The sequence below is a fragment of the Pygoscelis adeliae genome, unplaced genomic scaffold, assembly GCF_000699105.1.
Source record: "Pygoscelis adeliae isolate BGI_AS28 unplaced genomic scaffold, ASM69910v1 Scaffold444, whole genome shotgun sequence".
Lineage (NCBI taxonomy): Eukaryota > Metazoa > Chordata > Aves > Sphenisciformes > Spheniscidae > Pygoscelis > Pygoscelis adeliae.
The window spans coordinates 439,897-458,858 of record NW_008824677.1 but is presented as its reverse complement, the minus strand read 5'-3'; the positions used below and the strand labels follow the sequence as shown (position 1 = coordinate 458,858).

Below are 18,962 nucleotides of genomic sequence, written 5' to 3'. Positions count from 1 at the left end.
GAGGCAGAGGTTTCTTTGCTGCATCCCAGCCGGTGGCCAGACGCTGCTGTGTGGGATTGGGAGTGTGGTGCTCTGGATGGGGAGCTCTCAACTAGGATCAGCAGCTCCTAGCCATGTGATTGCTGTTGTTTCAGCCCCATCAGTTGGTTACGACAACTCTGGTGGCAGTATGCTAAGAAAAGCCCAAATACTTTCGCAAGTAGCGACAACATGTGGAAGCTTTTTTTAAACAATATTTGCTTTTATCTTAAAGCTGCATTTTCATATACCTTTCCATGCAGGAAGAAGAAAGTGAGGAGTAGTGAGAAACTAACATCTTTCCTGTGTATATACAGGAAATCCTTTGCTTTTGGAGCTGACGTTCCAGATTAATTCTGGTTGTCTTCATAGTTTTGCAGGTCAAGCTTGTCCTACTGTACTGACTTCTGGCCTCGCACTGTAGACAAATTGAAGCAATTGCAGACAAGTAATAACTTGTGGGTCTTTTTTTAAGCAGCAGGAGGAAGACCTTTGTATACTAGTAAGCAGGATCAGTGGCTGCCTTTCCATTGCAGGACTAGTTGGTACTCCTAGAGCTAGCTTCATAGCACCCAAAGTAATTTTAGTTCTTAAATTCTTAAATTTCAGTTGCCTGAATTCTTCATTTCAGTTACCTGAAAATTTGAATGAACAAGATTGGCCATTGTGTATCAGAGATGCAAATTCTGGAATTATTCCTCAATTTTTTTACATAGCCTTGTCTTGTTTCCATTCTTAGCAAAAGCCACTGCATGAATGAAATTCCATATCTACTGCAGGACTGCACTACTGTGTGCTCTCTACACTAACTTATCCTCTCAGTCTGGGACAGAAATGGATCCTTTCCAAAACTGTAGGTGTGGCCAGGGAGGTTGGGGGAGTTGTTTTGGTTTGGTTTTAAAACTTGCCTTCAAGATACAAAATGGAAGTGCTTTAGGACTCATCTTGTTCTATTCATAGGCTTTTGATCGTTGGTTTTGAAAGTATGAACAGTGGTTTTCAAAGAATATCAGAATCCCAAAATGGCTGAGGCTGTTGGGGACCTCTAGAGATAATTTAGTCCAACACCCCTCTGCTTAAAGCAGGGTCACCTGGAGCAGGTTGCCCAGGACTGTGTCCTCTTGGGTTTTGAACATCTCTCAGAACCCACAACCTCTCTGAGTGGCCTGCAGCTCTTGAACTCTTAGTCCAAAGTAACTGTACCAATAGTGTTGGTTATATGGAAGACGATTGATTGATTTCTTTCTGACTTTCTTTATTCTCAGAACACCAACATACAGGGTGACTCAGGAGATTCCTGACAGTCAGATATTTGCCAAGTGAGAAATGGTCTCTTTATTAAAATTAAAGATGAAGACAGCTAAAGTCAGTTAAGTCATGTTCTTATTGATGCCTTCTAAGTCTCCCTGTTCTGTCATTAAAGAATGCCGTATATACAGGCACTTGTGTGTGTGTGTATATATATATAGACAACGTGCAAACAAGAATTCTTACTGGTGCTCCTTCATTTGGATATGCCTTCTGCCTTGATCTTTGACGGAGATCTAGCTCCAGTTAATTATTTTTATTTTGCATAAATGCTGAATGTAGACTTTATTTTTAAACTGCTTTTACTTAATTGAAAATAATGATAAGGGGCATATAATATGCATGTTACCTGCCACTAGAATACAGAGATTCCTCGAAGTCTTGAAGTACTAGTATTTATTTACTTATTTCCTTCCCTCCACTAATAACAGATGTGCCTACAGTGATCGGTTTGTGTATAGAGCTTCCATAATAACTGGGAGTAATGCAATCCGTCCTCTCCAGACAAATTTGCTCGGGCAGAATTGCTTTTCTTCTGTGGAAGAGATGAACTTTAAGTTGAACATGATGGAATCTGCCGGAGAGTTCCTACCTTTGCAGGCGATCTCTTGCCAGGAGCCCGGCTGCATGGTTGGCTAGCCTCTTTGTGTTTGGAAGCGAATGCTTACTGGGATGCATTAAACACCAAGATGGGAAGCAGCAAATGATACTTTGCAAAATAGCGGAGGCTTTGACTGCTGAGAGGTTTTGGTCTGTATAGTTGGGGACTGGATCACCAGAGACCTCTATTTGTTGAAATCTGAGATCAATTCCTATACTAAATTACAGCTGAGTTAAATGTTGGAGTGACCCAACTACCTCATGGACAGAGATCACTGTAAAAGTGTGTTCTTTTGGCTGGTGCAAAGCTTGTATTTTAAATGAGCAGTACAGAGCATTGAATCCTCTTTGAAGAGTCTATTGTAGATAGACTGCAAAGGTGCAAAGTGCAAGTGGATGGGTGCAAAGGTGGAAAGGTTGAGTGATGCAATGATCTAGCCTTGCTGGCATAAGGCTAAAGTTTCTTGGAAAACATCATCTTGGATCACAAGGCTTCTGCCCTGGAGACGGTGGACCAGCCATGGAATCTTGTTACTGTATACATTTACAGTTACAGCTGTAAATGTATATAGTCCTTTCATAAGGTATTTCAGTGTTTAGCAGCTGTTACAATAGTCTTCCTTCTAGCCAGCTCCAATGAAATTTTTATCTGTGTTTTGGGAGCTTTTCATTACTTGGTGTTGTGGGGATTGTGTAACTTGTGTAACTAACTGCAGATCTGCCTGAAGTTGGAGATGTAACTGCCGTAATGGAGATGCAAAGCTGATGTCTGATCATTGTATTTGTTAGGCTGGGCACCATCCTCTCCAGAAAGACAAATCATGCTGGTTTTCCTTGAGTTCCAATTTGTCTATCTATACTTGAGAAAAGTAGACTTGAATTGTCCTTATTGCCATTACCAATCCTAGATGGCCTTCTCCTGGTCCCTGAAGCTTCTTTTGAAGTCCCTTTACTTTAAAGAAAAATGGTTTCTTTGTTGTTAAATCAAGTACAGATAATTAGATGTAGACATTCACTTACTTATAAAAAGAGAGTGGTTATAAACTGAAATGTAGCTTTAGTAAACCTGAAAAGTTTTGGACTGTCAGCTTGCAAGCTGACTTTAATTATGGCTTTTACATTGACAGCGAGTAGGAGATCCACATGTGGAGAGAGGAGATTATTTTACAGTTTTCCTCTGGCTAATTTCAGGATTTCTGCCCAGTTATCTTTGTAGACTTTATCATTTGATGAAGTGTAGGCTCTCCAAGCTATGAATGTCTGAAAGGCAGGAAGAAAATAGAAGATGTCTCAAATCTCTAGAAAACTGAGAGAATCTTTTTAACATTACTGAAGAGGCACAAATACTGGGAGACGGTCTGCTGCCTTACTTTGCTAATTCACACGCCATCTGAATAATTGAATATGGTGAAAGCATGCCTCATTGGCTTTATTATGGCTTGCTTAAGGGAAGTCTAGTTGATGAAAATGTTTCAAGCTTATGGAGCAGAAATGTTCATTAAAGACTCGTATGCAATCCAGCTGTAGAAGTTGGGTATATTTGCAGTACCAATTAACAGCAAAAATAATGCTTTGCTTTACTTAGGATATGAGCCATTTCTCCACTGTTTAATGAAACCTACAAATTGATGGATACTCTTTGGAAATACTGAATAAAACCCAGAATTATGTAGACTCTTACAAGGCATAATGAAATTGAAATAACTGCACTTTTTTTAAGCCATCAACTTTGAAATTCTGAAGTTGCAATTTATAAAACTTGAAGGTATGGCATTAAAAAAAAAATGGCCTTTGTCAGCTAGAGCTCGTTTTGTTCAAATGACTTTCCCTGTCATAGTCTATTGGCCTTGCTGTGGTGGTTTCCGTTCTGCTCTGACAGTTGCTCTGTGTTTATTCAAAATATTAACATGCCCATGAAAGTGAATGCCTAATAGCATTAACGAAGCACAGTTGGCATGCAGGCCGTGCTCACCACCTGCAGTGCTCGCAGCCCCCCTGCCTGCAGCCATCCTGAGCATCTTCTGCAGAGCCACTTCAGTTGCTTCAAATTTTCCTGATTCTCTAGTACGGGTCCCAGCTGAGACCGCAACTGCTTCCCAGCTTGTCTTTGTGGCCACTGCCTGGAAAAGTTTATGACCCACCTGAAAGATAACTGGGTTGGTTTCCCTCGGGTCTGTATGTAGATCAATGTGCAGCTTTCACATCTTGGAGCCGTATTGCTAAATGGGAAGTTGACTAACAAGCGTACCATGGTCAAGCCTCTGCTCAGTTGTCTTGTGGCTCTTGTGTTCATTTTCCAATTTCGCCTGTCCCCTTCCACTTCCTTAAGCTCGTTTCCTTTTTTGACATAGGTTTTTTTCCTTATCCACAGTACACATATATGTGCATTCCACCCAGGAGTTTACTTGAATAAAGTGTTTTTGCTCATATTCATGCCTGCTCACACGTTTACTCCAACCGTCCTCTCCCAAGTGAAAGACCAGCAGTGCTTGGAGCACTCATTTTGTTTTCTGCTTGGATTGGTCTTAGCTCCTTGTGTGCCTGATGTGCAAGTTCAGTTACCCACGACTGAACAGGCTACAGACAGCTTGAGAATCTCCGCGATTGTTTCAGTGCGTGTATAGTGTCACTTGGAGGTCGTTTAACCTGTTTCATTGTGTAGGCTTTTGCTACAGGAAAAGAAGCTCAAGTGAGACTAGCAGCCTGAATCAAAAGCTGAGGGAAAGGTTATTAGTGACCTGATAAGTGGAAGTAGTGAGATATCAGATGTGGAAGGGGAAATGACTCTGAGCAAACTGCGTTATGAGGAAGCAATAGTGGCTGAAGCTCTGCCTCGGCTTTGAAATTCTGTTGACAAGCTGAATCACAACTTCGTTAAACCTATCTAAAGTGAGAAGTTAAAACATCATGTTTATTATCTCGTGTGTGGCCGTAAACTGATTGTGGAAGTGAACAGAGATTGGCATCAAGCCTTTGGAGCTATTTTATCGTTATTAGTATGTGGTTCAGCGGCACTGACTTCTGTATAAAAGCCCAGACTTCTTAGGGACACCTTGCCCTGTCCCCGGTCCTCTGCAGTACCCTCGCGTCTATCACCGGTTCCCAAACTCTGCCTGTGTGATGGATAGCATGTACTGCGGCTTGGTGGTTCTGAGTGGAAGTGCCTACATTGTCCTTGTGTTTCTCTGTGGAGGCAATAATAGGAACTTCTTTCCCTTTACTTTAGTTGTGGACTTTTTGACTTGTTATCTATAGGAGCTTGGAGGTTCTGGGACTTACTTAATGTATTCTATATACTTAAAATTAGCCAGAAGGCTGTTGGAGAACTTGTGCTGAGAAGGGAAACAACTCTACAAGTGCTTTGTTTGTTGTAGCAATCCAGGTGTAAAACCAACAAATGCCCCAAATCTACCTTCTCTGTGCTTGCCACTTCTTTTGTCCTTCACAAAGGAGGGAGGCATTTACTTAAGCTGTATAAATACTAGTTGGAAACTCTCTTGCTGTATTTATGTATTGTCTGAAGGAGAATGTGGTTTTGCATGACATGACTCTTACTGAAATCCTGATGTTGCTGAAAGTCCGGACATGCATTTGAAATCAGTAATAAGGTATTGTATGTGACGCCTTACGTAAGCAGACCCGTAGTGTGACATTGCGGTTGGCAGCACGAGTGGTGTGGCAGACTGGAGCTGGAAACTGCTCTCTGCTGTTTGCTTCAGCCCATAGGAGTTAAGGGAAAGGTGCCAACTGCACTCCGGTTTAAACAACTGCTCGAAGCTTAAAATTGGTGTTTGATTTTTACTATGGGAATATCTGTGGTCTTCTACTTACCACATACGTCGTCATACCACTAGTTATCAGGTACTTAATCAAGACCTGCTAGACAAGCGTATCCAGACTGGAGGGCCCTCCCTCTACTCGTGAGATGGTAACTGTACATCACTGCATTTTGGGGGATCTAATTCCTGAATAAAGCGAATAAAATAGAATATTTCAGTTGGAAGGGACCTACAATGATCATCTGGTCCAACTGCCTGACCACTTCAAGGCTGACCAAGTTAAAGCATGTTATTTAAGGGCATTGCCCAAATTGACAGGCTTGGGGCATCGACCACCTCTCTAGGAAGCCTGTTCCAGGGTTTGACCACCCTCCTGGTAAAGAAGTGATTCCTCATGTCAAGTCTGAACCTTGCTGGCACAGCTTTGAGCCGTTCCCACGCGTCCTATCACTGGATACCAGGGAGAAGAGAAGAGCACCTCCCTCTCCACGTCCCTTCATCAGGAAGCTGTAGAGAGCAATGACATTGCCCCTCAGCCTCCTTTTCTCCAAACGAGGAAAACTATAATTCTGGACACCCATTTTGAGGCTGTTGCACTGGTTTTTCTAGCAAGTGAGTTGAGCATGAATTTGTAAGTTCTGTTGGAAAGGCTTTATTAAAGGTCCCTTGACCTGCATCTCACTACCTCTGAGAAGAAGCCTCTAGTAATTTGAGTGACTCAGAATATCCACAAAAATAAAGCAGAAATCTTACCTTGTTTAACTTTAAAACAAAACAATAACAAAAAAACCCCAAAATTAATCCCACTGGTTCAGACTGTGCCTAAAAAAAGTTATAAAAAATTAAATTAGGTTATAGATTCATTGTGCTAGGCCATGGAATGTAAAAAAACCGTCGGCAACTTGATTCACTGATGTGTCCTCTCCTTCTGAAAGATAGATGCAGACATCCTTTTCATGCAAGACTCCCTTCAGGATACTGCAAAGGAAGATGACTTAGCATATGTCTGCTCCCTGCTATCTTGTTTTCTTATGCCTCAACAGCCACTGCTAAGTGCTCATGAGAGCCTCGTCTAAGAAAAGCAAGCTGACTTACGACAAGAGAAATGGGAATTATGACTGAGCTGTCCCTGTTCCTTCCAGTCGGGGATTTTGTTCCGTATGTAGTTAGGAGCTAATTTTAAAGGAGCAAGTGGATCTGATGAAATAATATACATGCTTGTCATAAATCTGTGTATCAGAGTGTCTCCTTTAAACAAACAAACAAGTGAGGAAATATTGCTTCGTTTATTTTTCCTCTTAGATGTGCTACTTTTGGGAATAGATTTCTCTATACCTCTTCGGCATAAAGGTTGCTCAAACTTTACTTTGGTAGGAGGGAATATAGTGTTAGTTAGTAGTAGAGATACTACCATGAACTATCCAAATCGGTGTTAGTGGAAGAATGGGGCTGAGTACAGCTCACTTGGTACAGGATGAGATGTGTATCCACTTTAGGAGAGCAGCAGCCTTGCAGGACTCTCTGGAGCGGGTTGAAGTGCTGTGTCACTGCAGGGCTGGCAGGCAGCAGGCGCTCTGCTCTGCCTTGAATAACTGGCAGAGGGTGGTACCTGTCGTGTATATGATTCTCTGGGAAAAGCCTTCTACTCCCTCTGCCTAAAATCTGAGGGAAGTCAGTCAGTGTCTCGTGCCAAGTATGATTCTGTTTAAACAGTTTACTGGTTTTCAAGTTTGTTTTTTTTTTTTTTTTGTGGGCAGTATCCCCTACCCCTGCTTGCCTGCTCTCCCCATTCTCCATCTTCAGACGAGATGCACAAAATCTGGGTCAGACTGACGGTAACTTTAAATTCAAAGACTCTGCATGCCCAGAGGCATGTACACAACAGTGCAGTTAAGGAAGCTACAAAATGGAAATACAAAGTTCAGGAAATAAATTCCACTCTTCCCTAGATGGGAAGCTAGAGGCAGCGGCTTATGCAAGTAAGAGTTGTTTGTATTGCTTCTACTTTCAGAGGGTGGCTGGATGAGATGATGCTTCTTGAAAGTTATTCCACTAGGTCACTTAAACTGGCACTTCCCTGCAGAAGTTTTACTTTATCTTCTTTGGGATCTCTAGGATGTTGTGAGTCTGTGACTCTCTAAATCAGTTCGCAGAGCACAAGTTCTGCATACAGTAGCAAACTTCAACCTTGTGGCTGTGGCCAAACATCAAATAAGATGGTGGGAAGACCCAGAAAGGAGCTCCTTTTGAAAGGGAGGGACTAACTGAATTGGGTAAATAGTAGGAGCTCTTTGGAATGAGACGCCAGGACAGGGGGTCTGTGATATGGGTAATAGATGAAAATAACTCTTCTGTATCTTTCCAGTTAGCTAACAAAAAGATGGATTTTATTTATCAAAATGAACGGGTTACTCACTGGGTACACAAAGATTCTGAGCATTAAAAAAGAACAGATGGGGCAAATACTGGGTATAACAGATGAGCTGTTGCTGGAACATGAAGAGGTCTGAATGATCCTTTAAAAAAAAAAAGTGTGAATTAAGGGAATATGATTTATTTGCTGTGGAATAATTTGAAGACTTCCTGGAATGGATTGAGGAAAGTCTAGCTACAGGAAAACTCTTTTCCTCATCTGTAGTACGGCTGTCACTGTGGGACCGATAACACTATGGTCTGCTCCTTTCCACACCTTTCCTCTGAGCAAAATACTTATTCAACTTGGTGTTCTTCAGGGAGGACTTGACTGTCCTCTGAGGCTGTTTCAGAGATAGAAATCTTGAGTCATGCAGGTTGGTGTTACACCATCGCTGCTGTTACTCCCTCTGCTATTTAACAAACGAGGACCTTGGCAGCTGTCTCACAGCTGAAGAATTATTTAATAAATTTTTAAACTGCTGCCTTCTGAAACCTCAGTTGTTCCTCAGTTTTGCCCTTTCATCTTAAAAGTTAATGTCAGAATTCATATTCCTTGTGCTCTGTTAATATCTGATTTGCATGGCTGTGTAATGCACAGTGTTATTAAGGTATTTCTTGATGAAGATTCTTGAACGCTTCCTGTGCGTAGCTAACTTCATTCCATATGAATGAAAATGGTATAGGAAGCACCTGTCTGTCTTTCTAAGCTGGTCAACACATGAGTGTGCTTCAGATTTGCTTTCTACCCTTGGGCAGAATCTGTGCAATATACTTATTTTCCTTTTGTCTTAGTTAACTCTAAGCCCGAGTTCAAACTGGGAGCCTGGGAAATTAGTATAGGCTGGCTGCTTTAACACCAGAGATGGAAAGCAGAGAAATTGCTTCTAGTCCAATTCTAGTGGTGTTTTGGCTGTCCTTTGACTCTACCTGGGCTGTTGAAGGCTTCCTGCAGCCAGTGTGGTACTTTGGGTTAGGGCAGCCAGTTATTTGCCAGGCGCTTTTACATGCCTGAGATACCAGTTCTGTATTTGACACAAAAATGCAAAATGGCTTTTATTAGGTACTCTGATTTATTTTTTTTTTTATACATAGTTTCTGCATTCCTTATTCAGTTAAATATAGACAAGGAAATGTCCTGCTGATAAGTCTGCATAACCTCATTATTATTTTTCCCCAGAAACTAGACTGCTTTAGTGTCCTAGTTCCTATGTAGGTCTGAAATAGAGACATCGTCAATGCTACTTTATAGTAACTATTTCAGAAACTGCTACCACACTAATGTGGACCAAAAAAAGCACGATGTGAATCCATCGGTTGCTTGTGATGGAATATTCATGTGCCAGAGGATGATCTGGGTGGGGCCAGCCTTGATTTGGGTTTAAGAATTCCTAACTGCTTGCCTAACCCCGCTCACATGGCAGCTCCTGCCACCACTGGGGCTTTGGGGGCATTTGCTCCATTAATTGAAGTGCAGTTGTTCAGGTCTAGAGGTAAGGTGACTGAACATCTCAATGGAACAAGGGCTAAATAATTTCTGCGCCATCTAAATACTGCTTATAAGCTTGCTCTGACTACAAACCAATGACTATCGCAATACGAGTTTCTGTGCGGTCTGGTGTTGGCTGTAGATGGCTACTGGGTTTGGATCATGGAGGGAGGGGATGCTAAATGTTAAAGGGCTTCTCTATAAAGTAGTCGGGTAACAGTTTCCATTAGAGTGGGAGGATGGCAATGACTTCGTGTGAAAATTGTGAGCTGCTGGTTCAGTTTACGGACTGTAATCTACTGCTATCGAGCATTTGGAGTGAGGTTAAAAAGAGAGGTTTTCCTAAATGCCACTTACAGAAAGCTTTGGGTTCTTGATGGGTAAACCTTGCTATGCTGGTGTTGGTGCAGAACCAAATACGATACTACGAACATGAAGGACTTGTGACATCTGCAAAGTCTGATTCAGCCCAACCTGGCATGCCTGCTGTGAAGAACAGGAGTCAGATTTTCTTTTGGCATCTGGTGTGTTCACTCCAGCCTTTGCTTGCTTATTCCCTGAGTTATTGGATGTTCTGTAGCTATTTTCTGACTGTAGTCTTGATTCTTGCATTTCCTAGTAGCATCACGAAGCAGCTTGTTGAAAATTTTAAATATGGTTTTTCTTGCTTATGCTAAACGAAATTTTCAGAAAAGGATGAAATGTTCATAGCTCCGAATATTTTTTTTTTTTACATTGACTGACCTAAAAGCCATCATTTCACTTTCAAGTTGAAAGCAAGGGAGGACACAGTTGAAAAGATGGCTATTTAAGAGCCCATTTCTTCCTTCGAAGAGACTGGCCAATGCAAAGATAAAACTGCTAGAAGTGACTTACCTCCCTGGTTGAAACTCAGTAAAGGGTAATGCGATCAGTTGTGTGCAGATCTGTACGATGGTGCGTCTTGAAAATAGTCAAGAACTCTATCTGAAAGAAACTTTTTTAACAAGACTCTCGCTTAAGTATAAAGATGGCTTTTTTAATAACCGTAACTCATTCAACTGTGACCCTGCACAAAGGGTTAAGGGCTCCAAACCTTTCACCTCTAGATTTCCACTAAGTGGTAATTCTTCAGGGCCTTTATCTAAACCAACAAAAACTGCAGTTGCTGCTGGAAGTCTGATCTGGCTTGAAGTCTGACCTCTTATTGTTAAAGAAAAAAGAATAGATTTAACTGAATTAGTTTCCATAATATACTTGCATGCAATTACATAAACAACAATATCAGTGTAATACCATTGTTTATAAAGAATGTGAAATATTGCCTTATACAGGCTTGAGCCTGTAGGTATGTGTCAGTGACCGTATACTGCTGACGAAGAATTTCCTGTAGTTCAAGGAGTAGGAGCCTTTGTGTTTTTGGAACAAGAGGATCTGTGTTCTGCCGTCACCACGTAAGTCAGTCACCCTGGACTGCTGCACAGTGGCCACTCGGGTCAGGCCTTCATTAACCAACACATACAAATGCCCATTGTGTTTTCTTGTGAGTGTGTCTGCCTCTTTACATATGCAGTTTTGTATCTTCAGCTCTATTTCTATTTTTTTCCTAATGTGGCTTGGTGATTCTTGTCCAATATAGTGAGGATTGGCTGTAAAATGATGACTCACTTTACCTGAGCTCCTTCATATCCTTTTGTTTGGTTGGATTTGTTGTTGGAACTCTGAACTTGTGGCTTCCGTGTCCTCGTTCTCTACTAATTCTCAACAAGGCACTGCTGCATTGGCTTGCCGGACTCCTAAGACAGAGTAAATCTTTCATTAACAGGCAGAGTCTCTGCGGAGATTGTGCATCTACTAGTGAGTGTAATACAGATCAGCATCAAATTGCTATGTGCTTCCAAACATAGACCAGAATTAAAGGAAGTGGGGTGACCATAGTAGGAGTTGTAAGTATGCCAGTTTAGACACTAATGGCCCTTTATGGTTTTGGTTTTTACAGTCTGTACCAGACAATTTCTGCAAGTGGCTGAAACGTATGACTAGAGCTTTTGATATCTTTGCTGTTTTGGTAGCGTTGTGCATACAGAGCACTGACTAACACTGCTCTGAAAGAAAGTTTCAGAAACGCGCCTTTTGTCAATCAGAAGTGGTGGGTTTTGCTCCCTTAGACAGCTTTCTATAAATTCACATCAGTATTTGTTGGCTGTTGTTCCTAATAATAACTTCAAAAGTATGAAATGCAAGAAAATAAATAACTGTTCATGGGTGCCTTTGTTATGCCAACCTGAAAGCTTTAGCTGCAAAACAAATGAATTGGTTCAGGTACATTTTCTGTTTAGTGCCAGGAAGTTAAATTGAATGCTGCGATACAAATCAGGGAGGAAAAGATAAATGATGATTTTTTTCTACTTTGTTTCCAATTTATAGTTTTATATATAATGCGTACATGTGTACTTTTACTATATTTTTTCATGTAAGCATTATTAAAACTCCACCTTCCAGCACAAATCCCAGGGCTAGAGTAGGTTTGTTGGTATTAGCAAGGTTTGCTGAGGACATAAACATGCTACAGGACCCTATCAAAGGAATCAAAAGCATCACTGAAGCGTACATCAGAGATTATGTAAAATCCTAATCTCCATAGGGGAAGCTGGGTGGAGTCCAGCCCAAGAACTAAATTTGCTTGCGTCGTTTGTCTTTCTGCTGCTGAGGATATGTAATTAACTCACAGATCTGGGGCAAGGCAGAAATCTATGTGAGATTGTGTTTATGCTGGCCATGTACTGGTTTTTTTTCCCTCCTTTTTTTTTTTTTTAAGATTCTGATAAAACATCACATGAAATGTAATGTTCATGCAGTAAAACCCGATTTAGACGATGTAGCTGTTTGTTTCTGTACTGGTGTGGGGGTTTTGTAAACATCTGGGAATTATTGAGTGCTAAAGCAAATGTTTCTTATTGTGTTATGGCACAGGAGACATGCAGTTGTCAACATCAAACTCTGAGTAAACTTAAAAGGTCTCTTATTAAAATGTTTGTTTCTTTCTTTTTCCTCATGTCACTTCTCAGGTTGCAAAGGTGCTAAAGCATGGCTGACTTGGATCACAACCTCAGTCTTGCGGATGCTCTGACAGAGCCACCTCCCGAGATTGAGGAAGAAGTGAAAAGGGACTTCATTGCCACTCTGGAAGCAGAGAAATTTGATGATGTGGTTGGAGAAACAGTAGATAAAACAGACTATGTTCCTCTGCTTGATGATGATGATGCAAAAGCTGGGAGCCAGGAACCAAAAAGCAAACCCCATGCAGACGGTATTCAGGTGGAACGTAAGTGTCTAAAGCACAAGACCAAAAAGCTGCATCACTTAGGCATGAGAGAACACTTTCGCTTATTGTGATATTGCTAAAACAGGACTTTTCTATGTTGCTGGTTTTAGGCTGAACAATTTATTTTAAGAGCAAAGGTTGAGATCAAATCCTGTTTCTTGCTTTTCTACTCTACCTTCTGTTCAGTTCTTCAGCTTGTAAAATAAGCTATCATTACTAGTCCACAGAAGATGCTATTATTTATGTTAATATTTTGTGGGCTGCCTTGGGCTTCTCGGAGAAAGCGCTGTCCAAAGTGTGTGACTGCTACACTTATCATACACACAGTGCTTTCCATCTCAAAATATTAGAACTGTGCAAGATACCACCACTCTGGGTAATGGCAAATCCAAGGTGTAAAGATTGATGACTTGCTGTTACTGGTGAGGTCTGCAGGTCAGCATCTTCGTAAGGTCCACACTGTTTGTGAGCTTCAGACGCGAATGTTTAATAGCTAAAGCTTTGTTTCTCCCCTGATCCGAGGATCTACTTATTTTGATTTCTTGCTGCATGTATATCCTGGTTATGTGCATATATAGTAAAATGTGGTGCTGTCTCTGCTGGTTATGAACGTTTACTAGCCCAGTTGGTATTTATTAGTGTTAATAGCTTTATCAGAAACTACTTAGAAAAAAGGAGAGGTTTAAACAGATACTTGCTTCCCTAGCTGAGTAAAAAGGAAAACAGTGAGATTTGGGGGGTCATCTATTAGGTTTCTTTCTCAGTATGCAATTTAAATTCTTTGTATCTTTGCCTGTGTGGTGTTCTGCCCCCTCCCCCCCAGCTAAGTTTGGGTAGTCACCTGTGACAAGTACTGCCGTGATTAATTTTTTATTTTTTGGCCTTGATCTATGCTATGTAAAAGAAGAAAACATTTGCTCGTAGACAGGTAACCCGGTCACTTCTTTCAGAAGAAAGTTTTTGTTTTTTTCTTTTTTTGCCTTAATCTTGATGCTTATCAGCATTGATGAAAGTCGGGTATGTAGAAGAACTATAATGATCATCCATCAGAATAAACAGGGCCTCCAGGACTACAGAATGGGGAATTATACAATGGGGATTTCTGGTCTGTTTAAGGCACTTATTTGCATTGTTTAGAAGTGTATCAGGTGCCCTGTAATACAGAAAAAGTAATTTTGAATTTTCCATACTAACGTAGTTCATTAAATGGTAACAAACAAGTAGGAAGGATGGATGTGGGTAAAGAGATTATAAAACTTTGAGCTTTGGTCACTTCAGATGTGTATTATTGTATTCAATTATAGTTCCTCTAATGGTAGGTGTTTTATATTTTAGCATTGCAGAAGTGGCAGTAAGAGAGAAACATGAAGACTTGTTAACACTTCTGTGTGTGGTTTAAGGATACTTTAAAATAATGCTTTGTTCTAGAAGTTACAGATTCTAAAACATCTCAGCACCAGAATTTCTCAGTGTTAAAATCATGATATGATATATTAGTTTAAAATAGTTCCTTAAGTTGTGTCCTCCCAGATGTGTATCCCTTGAACATTACCATCGTAACTCACTATTTCAAATAACTTCAGGTTCTTGAAGCAGGTATAATGAGGCACTTGGGGTTTAGCTTAGTAATTAAAACTCGCTGAACTGCCCTGTGAGAAAACTGCTTGTTCCTGTGTGCAGAACTGAGGCAGAGATGTTGAGGTGCTAACACAGGTTACCTTTGGGCCAGACTCTTCTCCTCATCTGCATCTCTCAGCTCTTCTAATCCCCTTCCCCTCCCCAGTGCCTCCCCTGGCTGTACAACCAGTTGTTTGTCTGCTCAGGCAGAACTTGTTTCCCTCCTACATGGCGGAGGGAGGAGATGTAATTTCTTGTTCTTGGTTTGGAGATTTGTTTTTCCCTTTTTTGGGATAGCTGGAGAACAGTTATGAGCATTATCTAAATCTCTGGCAAGATGAAACCAAGACCCTAACTGAAGAAATTGGAGAGCTTGCTTGCCTTGAGTGTATAAGGTAATGTTTTTCAGCTTTCCCACCTTGTACCAGGAGGGGAAGGGCTATCAAGCTCCACAGTTTAAAACAGTGTCAATTTACTACAGGCCAGTCTTAGGACTTGATCCTGTTACGTCTCATCTGTTTTTCCCTGAAGTGATAAGGATACTTACTTCTCCTACGAGATTTCTTCAATGTTTGTAACTGTTTAAAAAAATACAGTAAAGCTTAATGTACTTGCTTTTATTGAGGCTATAGAATAAATAAGCCTGGGTGAGATATTGCGAGGTCCTAATGGGGGTGTTAGGTGTTGTTTTAGTGCAGTGCTTTGAGTATAATGTGAAGTTTTTGGGGAGGGGGGACTGCCGTGTGAAAGGCAGCAAGAGTTCTACATCCCTGGCTCCAAATATGGCTGCAAATAGCTTTGTTTTCCTGAGGGAGAAGAGTAGCTTTCGTGGATCAGGCTTTTCAGCCCCCGCTTGTTAATTTATTTATGTTAAAAGGCACGAATGTGTTCAGACAGCACGGTCTCTGCTACCCAGAGATTGCCTTTCCCCAGTCAGAAGAGGTTTAATCGTACGTCCCGTCAGGCTCTAGCTATTCCATCTCTGCTCAAGGTTTTTCTTTTACTTTTTTCCTAAACCCAGGAGCCAGATTAGACAAGTTTAATGATCAGATGGGCCCCCATCATGGACCTGGGTGAACCATGTGAGTAGAGAGATATGGAGGAGGGAGACTTGATGAGCAGTTGTCACCTACAAATTTGTCCTAAATAAAGCTCTAATAATAGTTAACTTTTAAAATATTATTGGAAAGGCATGGCTTAAGAAGAAAGGGGTTTACTCTTTCTAGCACCTGGCTGGACATCATAATTTGGCAAATTCTGGGCTAATCCTTTTACGACATTGTGGACTTTACATAACGCTGAAGGATTGCTTTGGGTGTGTGCTACAGTGTTTGCAGCTAGCTTTCCTTATCTAATTCCAAGGCTCCAAGGAATCCAATTAAAGTCATGGAGACTGTAGCGGCAGTTTTCGTTAGGGTGCTCATGTGACGTTAGGCATATGCGTCCTCAAGTGTGAAGGAAGAGATGTTTGGGTGGGAGCAAGTGCTGACCGAAAGGAAAATACTGTGCTTTTAACAGCTTGCAGCAGTGCTAATGTGAAATGTTTTAGTTCAAGTGAGGACTAATATTGTTTCTGAAATGTTTGATTGTGTTATTGTTGAGGAATTGTGTACAAAGCTAGGTCTGCGGCATAACTTCATGGCCTTGCACACAGTAAAAGCATGTTTTGCATTCTTTGTCTTAACTTTGTGTATGTTTTTTTAATAGGGCAACAAACACTAAGCATGATGTAAGTGACAAAGTTCTTTTAATTTGCTGTGGGCAGTGGCTTTGGGGCTTTTTTCAAGCACATGTGTCGCCACGAGATGGCTCTGCTGGCACTGCCTGATGCTGCTGGACAGATGCTGCTGCACAGCAGAGCAGGCCATCTTCCTCTGGTATGGAAACAAAACATGGCTCCAGAGCCTGAAACCCGAGGCCAAACCACAACATTTCCCTTTCCTTTTATCTCCCTTTCTGCACTAGGAATAAGTGCCTTTCTTGCAGAAGGCAGCAGGCTTTGCTTTTGCAAAAGAAAGTTTAAACACTTTGTCACGTATGAAACAGGATGAAGAATGTTCCATATACCCCAAAGTTTCAGAGGGATGAAAAAAGGTCAGCAAACAATGTTAAGATAGTTGCATTTTTCTGATATGATATATTAAACACCTTCTCCCTCTGAAAGTCTGTCCACCCCCGTTCCAACCCCAGAGTTGTTAAAACCTCTGGTTAGTACAAATCCCTATATTGTCTTTTTGTACGTAAACAAGTATTGAGCATGATCTGAGTGCACAAGGTCTTTAGTCTGCCCGTGTTCCTTGCAGCGGGTTTCTGACAGACACTTGCTAACCAAACATTAAAAACAGTTCGGAGACCCCCCAGATGATACCAAAGATGCACCCTGAGCTGTGTGTGTTTTGTATGCTCTGCCCCAGATTTCAGCTGCTTTTCCAGCATCTGGTGGCCCAGCCGCAGAAACTGCAGGTTCATTTCAGCACAGGGCCTTGTACCAGCAGTCTGTTGGGAGCGTATTTCAGTGTGAGGGTGGGTTTTTTGTGTTTTTTATTTAAAATGCAGATTGTATTGTAAAGCTACCCAGATCTTGGGTTGAGTTGCTTGACTATGTAATATATCCCTATTTTCTTAAGGAAGAGGGAGAGCCTTAAGTATTGTCTTGATAAGCCAAAGTGTTCTTGAAACTTTTTCTATGTAATAAAGTGGCGAAATTAATCTAGTTATTACAGTTCATAAAGCAAAAAAATATATTTTTTTTCCTAGCTCAGTTGCTTTACATTGATTTAGCTTCATTCGGGTAATATTTGTGCTCAATTAGTGAACTTCACTTGGGGTTCTCTAACATCTGGTCATCTTGGGTTCAATCCCATTACAGGCAGCCAGTGATCAGACAAAGTGATTAAACCTTCAAGCTTCACCTTCCTATTTCAGAAGGAGAGGCGTGAAGGTGGGATGGCAGGGAGAGGGATCTTAGTGGAAATTAGTATGGCAGGTCTCCTTTTCCTGCTCTTGGACGCCTGACCTGCCTGTGCAGCTGTGCTTTTGTTAGTGCCATCTGACAGTATGTGTGTGCTTCTGAAAGCCCTGGCATCCCCGAAACACAGAACCAAGCAAGCCTTGGGTTCCATTTAAATTCAAATTCTCTTTAATTCTCACAGTTAGAGGAGCTTGAGAATCCAAACCAAGCCTTTATGTCATATTGGAATGCCAAAGAGCAAGCAAAACTCTAAGCCTTTTTTTGGTGACTCTGGGAGATGATGAGCTTGACTGCTGTTCAGAAGCCATTTTGAGACAGAATATTTAAACATACAAACTGAAATAGCTTAAGCTACTTGTTTAAGAGTTACCAGCTAGTTTTGACTGTATGGCACTCTGTTTTTCAGAGTTTTTGTTCCCACTCATGTTTTTTTGTGTAAGCTCTCTGACAAAGTTGCGTTCAACCAAGTCTGCACACACAAATGTGTGATAGCATGATAAAACGTGCAAAATTACTCTCATCCACAACCTGTCCACCCCACCCTGGCCTGCCAAGAGCTCTTTTTTCTTTTCGGCTTCTGGTATCCTATGCCTACTACGGACCAGGCTGCAGGTCTGATGGTGGAAACGTGCTCAGGAGTGGTTATGCTTCCATGTGCACTATGCCAAGTCACTGCTGGAGATTATGGGTTTTTATATTGGCACTGTCCATTTGCTTGAGATTATCAGTTTAACAAGTGCTGCCTTAAATTTGTTTATATAAAAACAATCCTTTGATCCACTAGCCAGATGCAAATACTATCTTGTGATTATGTTGAGGATTATGTAGTTGCAACATCTTGACATGTTTTTGTTTTTATGCAATTTGGAATATGAGGGGAGGAGACGTGGCCCTGAGAAGATTGCTGGGTACTTTCACACTTGCACACTAGCTAACTAAAATAAATTTGATTTGCTCCAAAGGAGCTGACCTTCAGTGACAAAAATAAAAACTACTAATGCTGGGTGGAGTTGTTTGATTTGACCTGATTTTCTGGAAGCTTGTCTTCTAAAAAAGCTAAAACTGTAAAGAAAACCATTTTACTTGCTTTTCATCCTTCCCAAGAAGTGCAGAAGGAAAGACGTGGCATTTCTGATTCTTCTGCTCCTTTGGAAGCCCACTGTTGAACCTAAAATCTTCTTTAGATTTTGCCTGGTTAAGTGTTTGATTTGGAGAGACCCTGGCTTGACTGAGCACACAGTGCATGTGCGACGGTGTCCTGCTTATCCCCACGTGTTTGTAGAGCTTTTTGAGAAAGTTAAAGGCTGTTGCCTATATGAGACCTGCTTGCAGGTTCCTCTGCCATTCCGGTAACTGGAGCTTTTTTAGATCACTTCCCCCCTCGTGGCTTTGATGGCAGAGAAGCAACCTTCTGCAGCTAGCAGGGTGCCCACCGAGAAGAGCAGCTACTGTGGTTACTGCTCA

The 18,962-nt window shown here is 41.3% G+C and overlaps 1 protein-coding gene across 4 annotated transcripts in view; it reads left to right on the top strand.

Annotated features, from left to right (window-relative positions):
• LOC103916190 (microtubule-associated protein 4-like) overlaps nucleotides 1-18,962 on the top strand; it is a 104,798-nt gene that overhangs the window by 28,800 nt on the left and 57,036 nt on the right. For all 4 annotated transcript variants that reach the window (XM_009323147.1, XM_009323148.1, XM_009323144.1 and 1 more), the window contains exon 3: nucleotides 12,654-12,910. In XM_009323147.1, coding sequence (XP_009321422.1) covers nucleotides 12,673-12,910 — 238 coding nt within the window. In that variant the 5' untranslated portion in view covers nucleotides 12,654-12,672. The remainder of the gene's footprint in view (nucleotides 1-12,653; nucleotides 12,911-18,962) is intronic.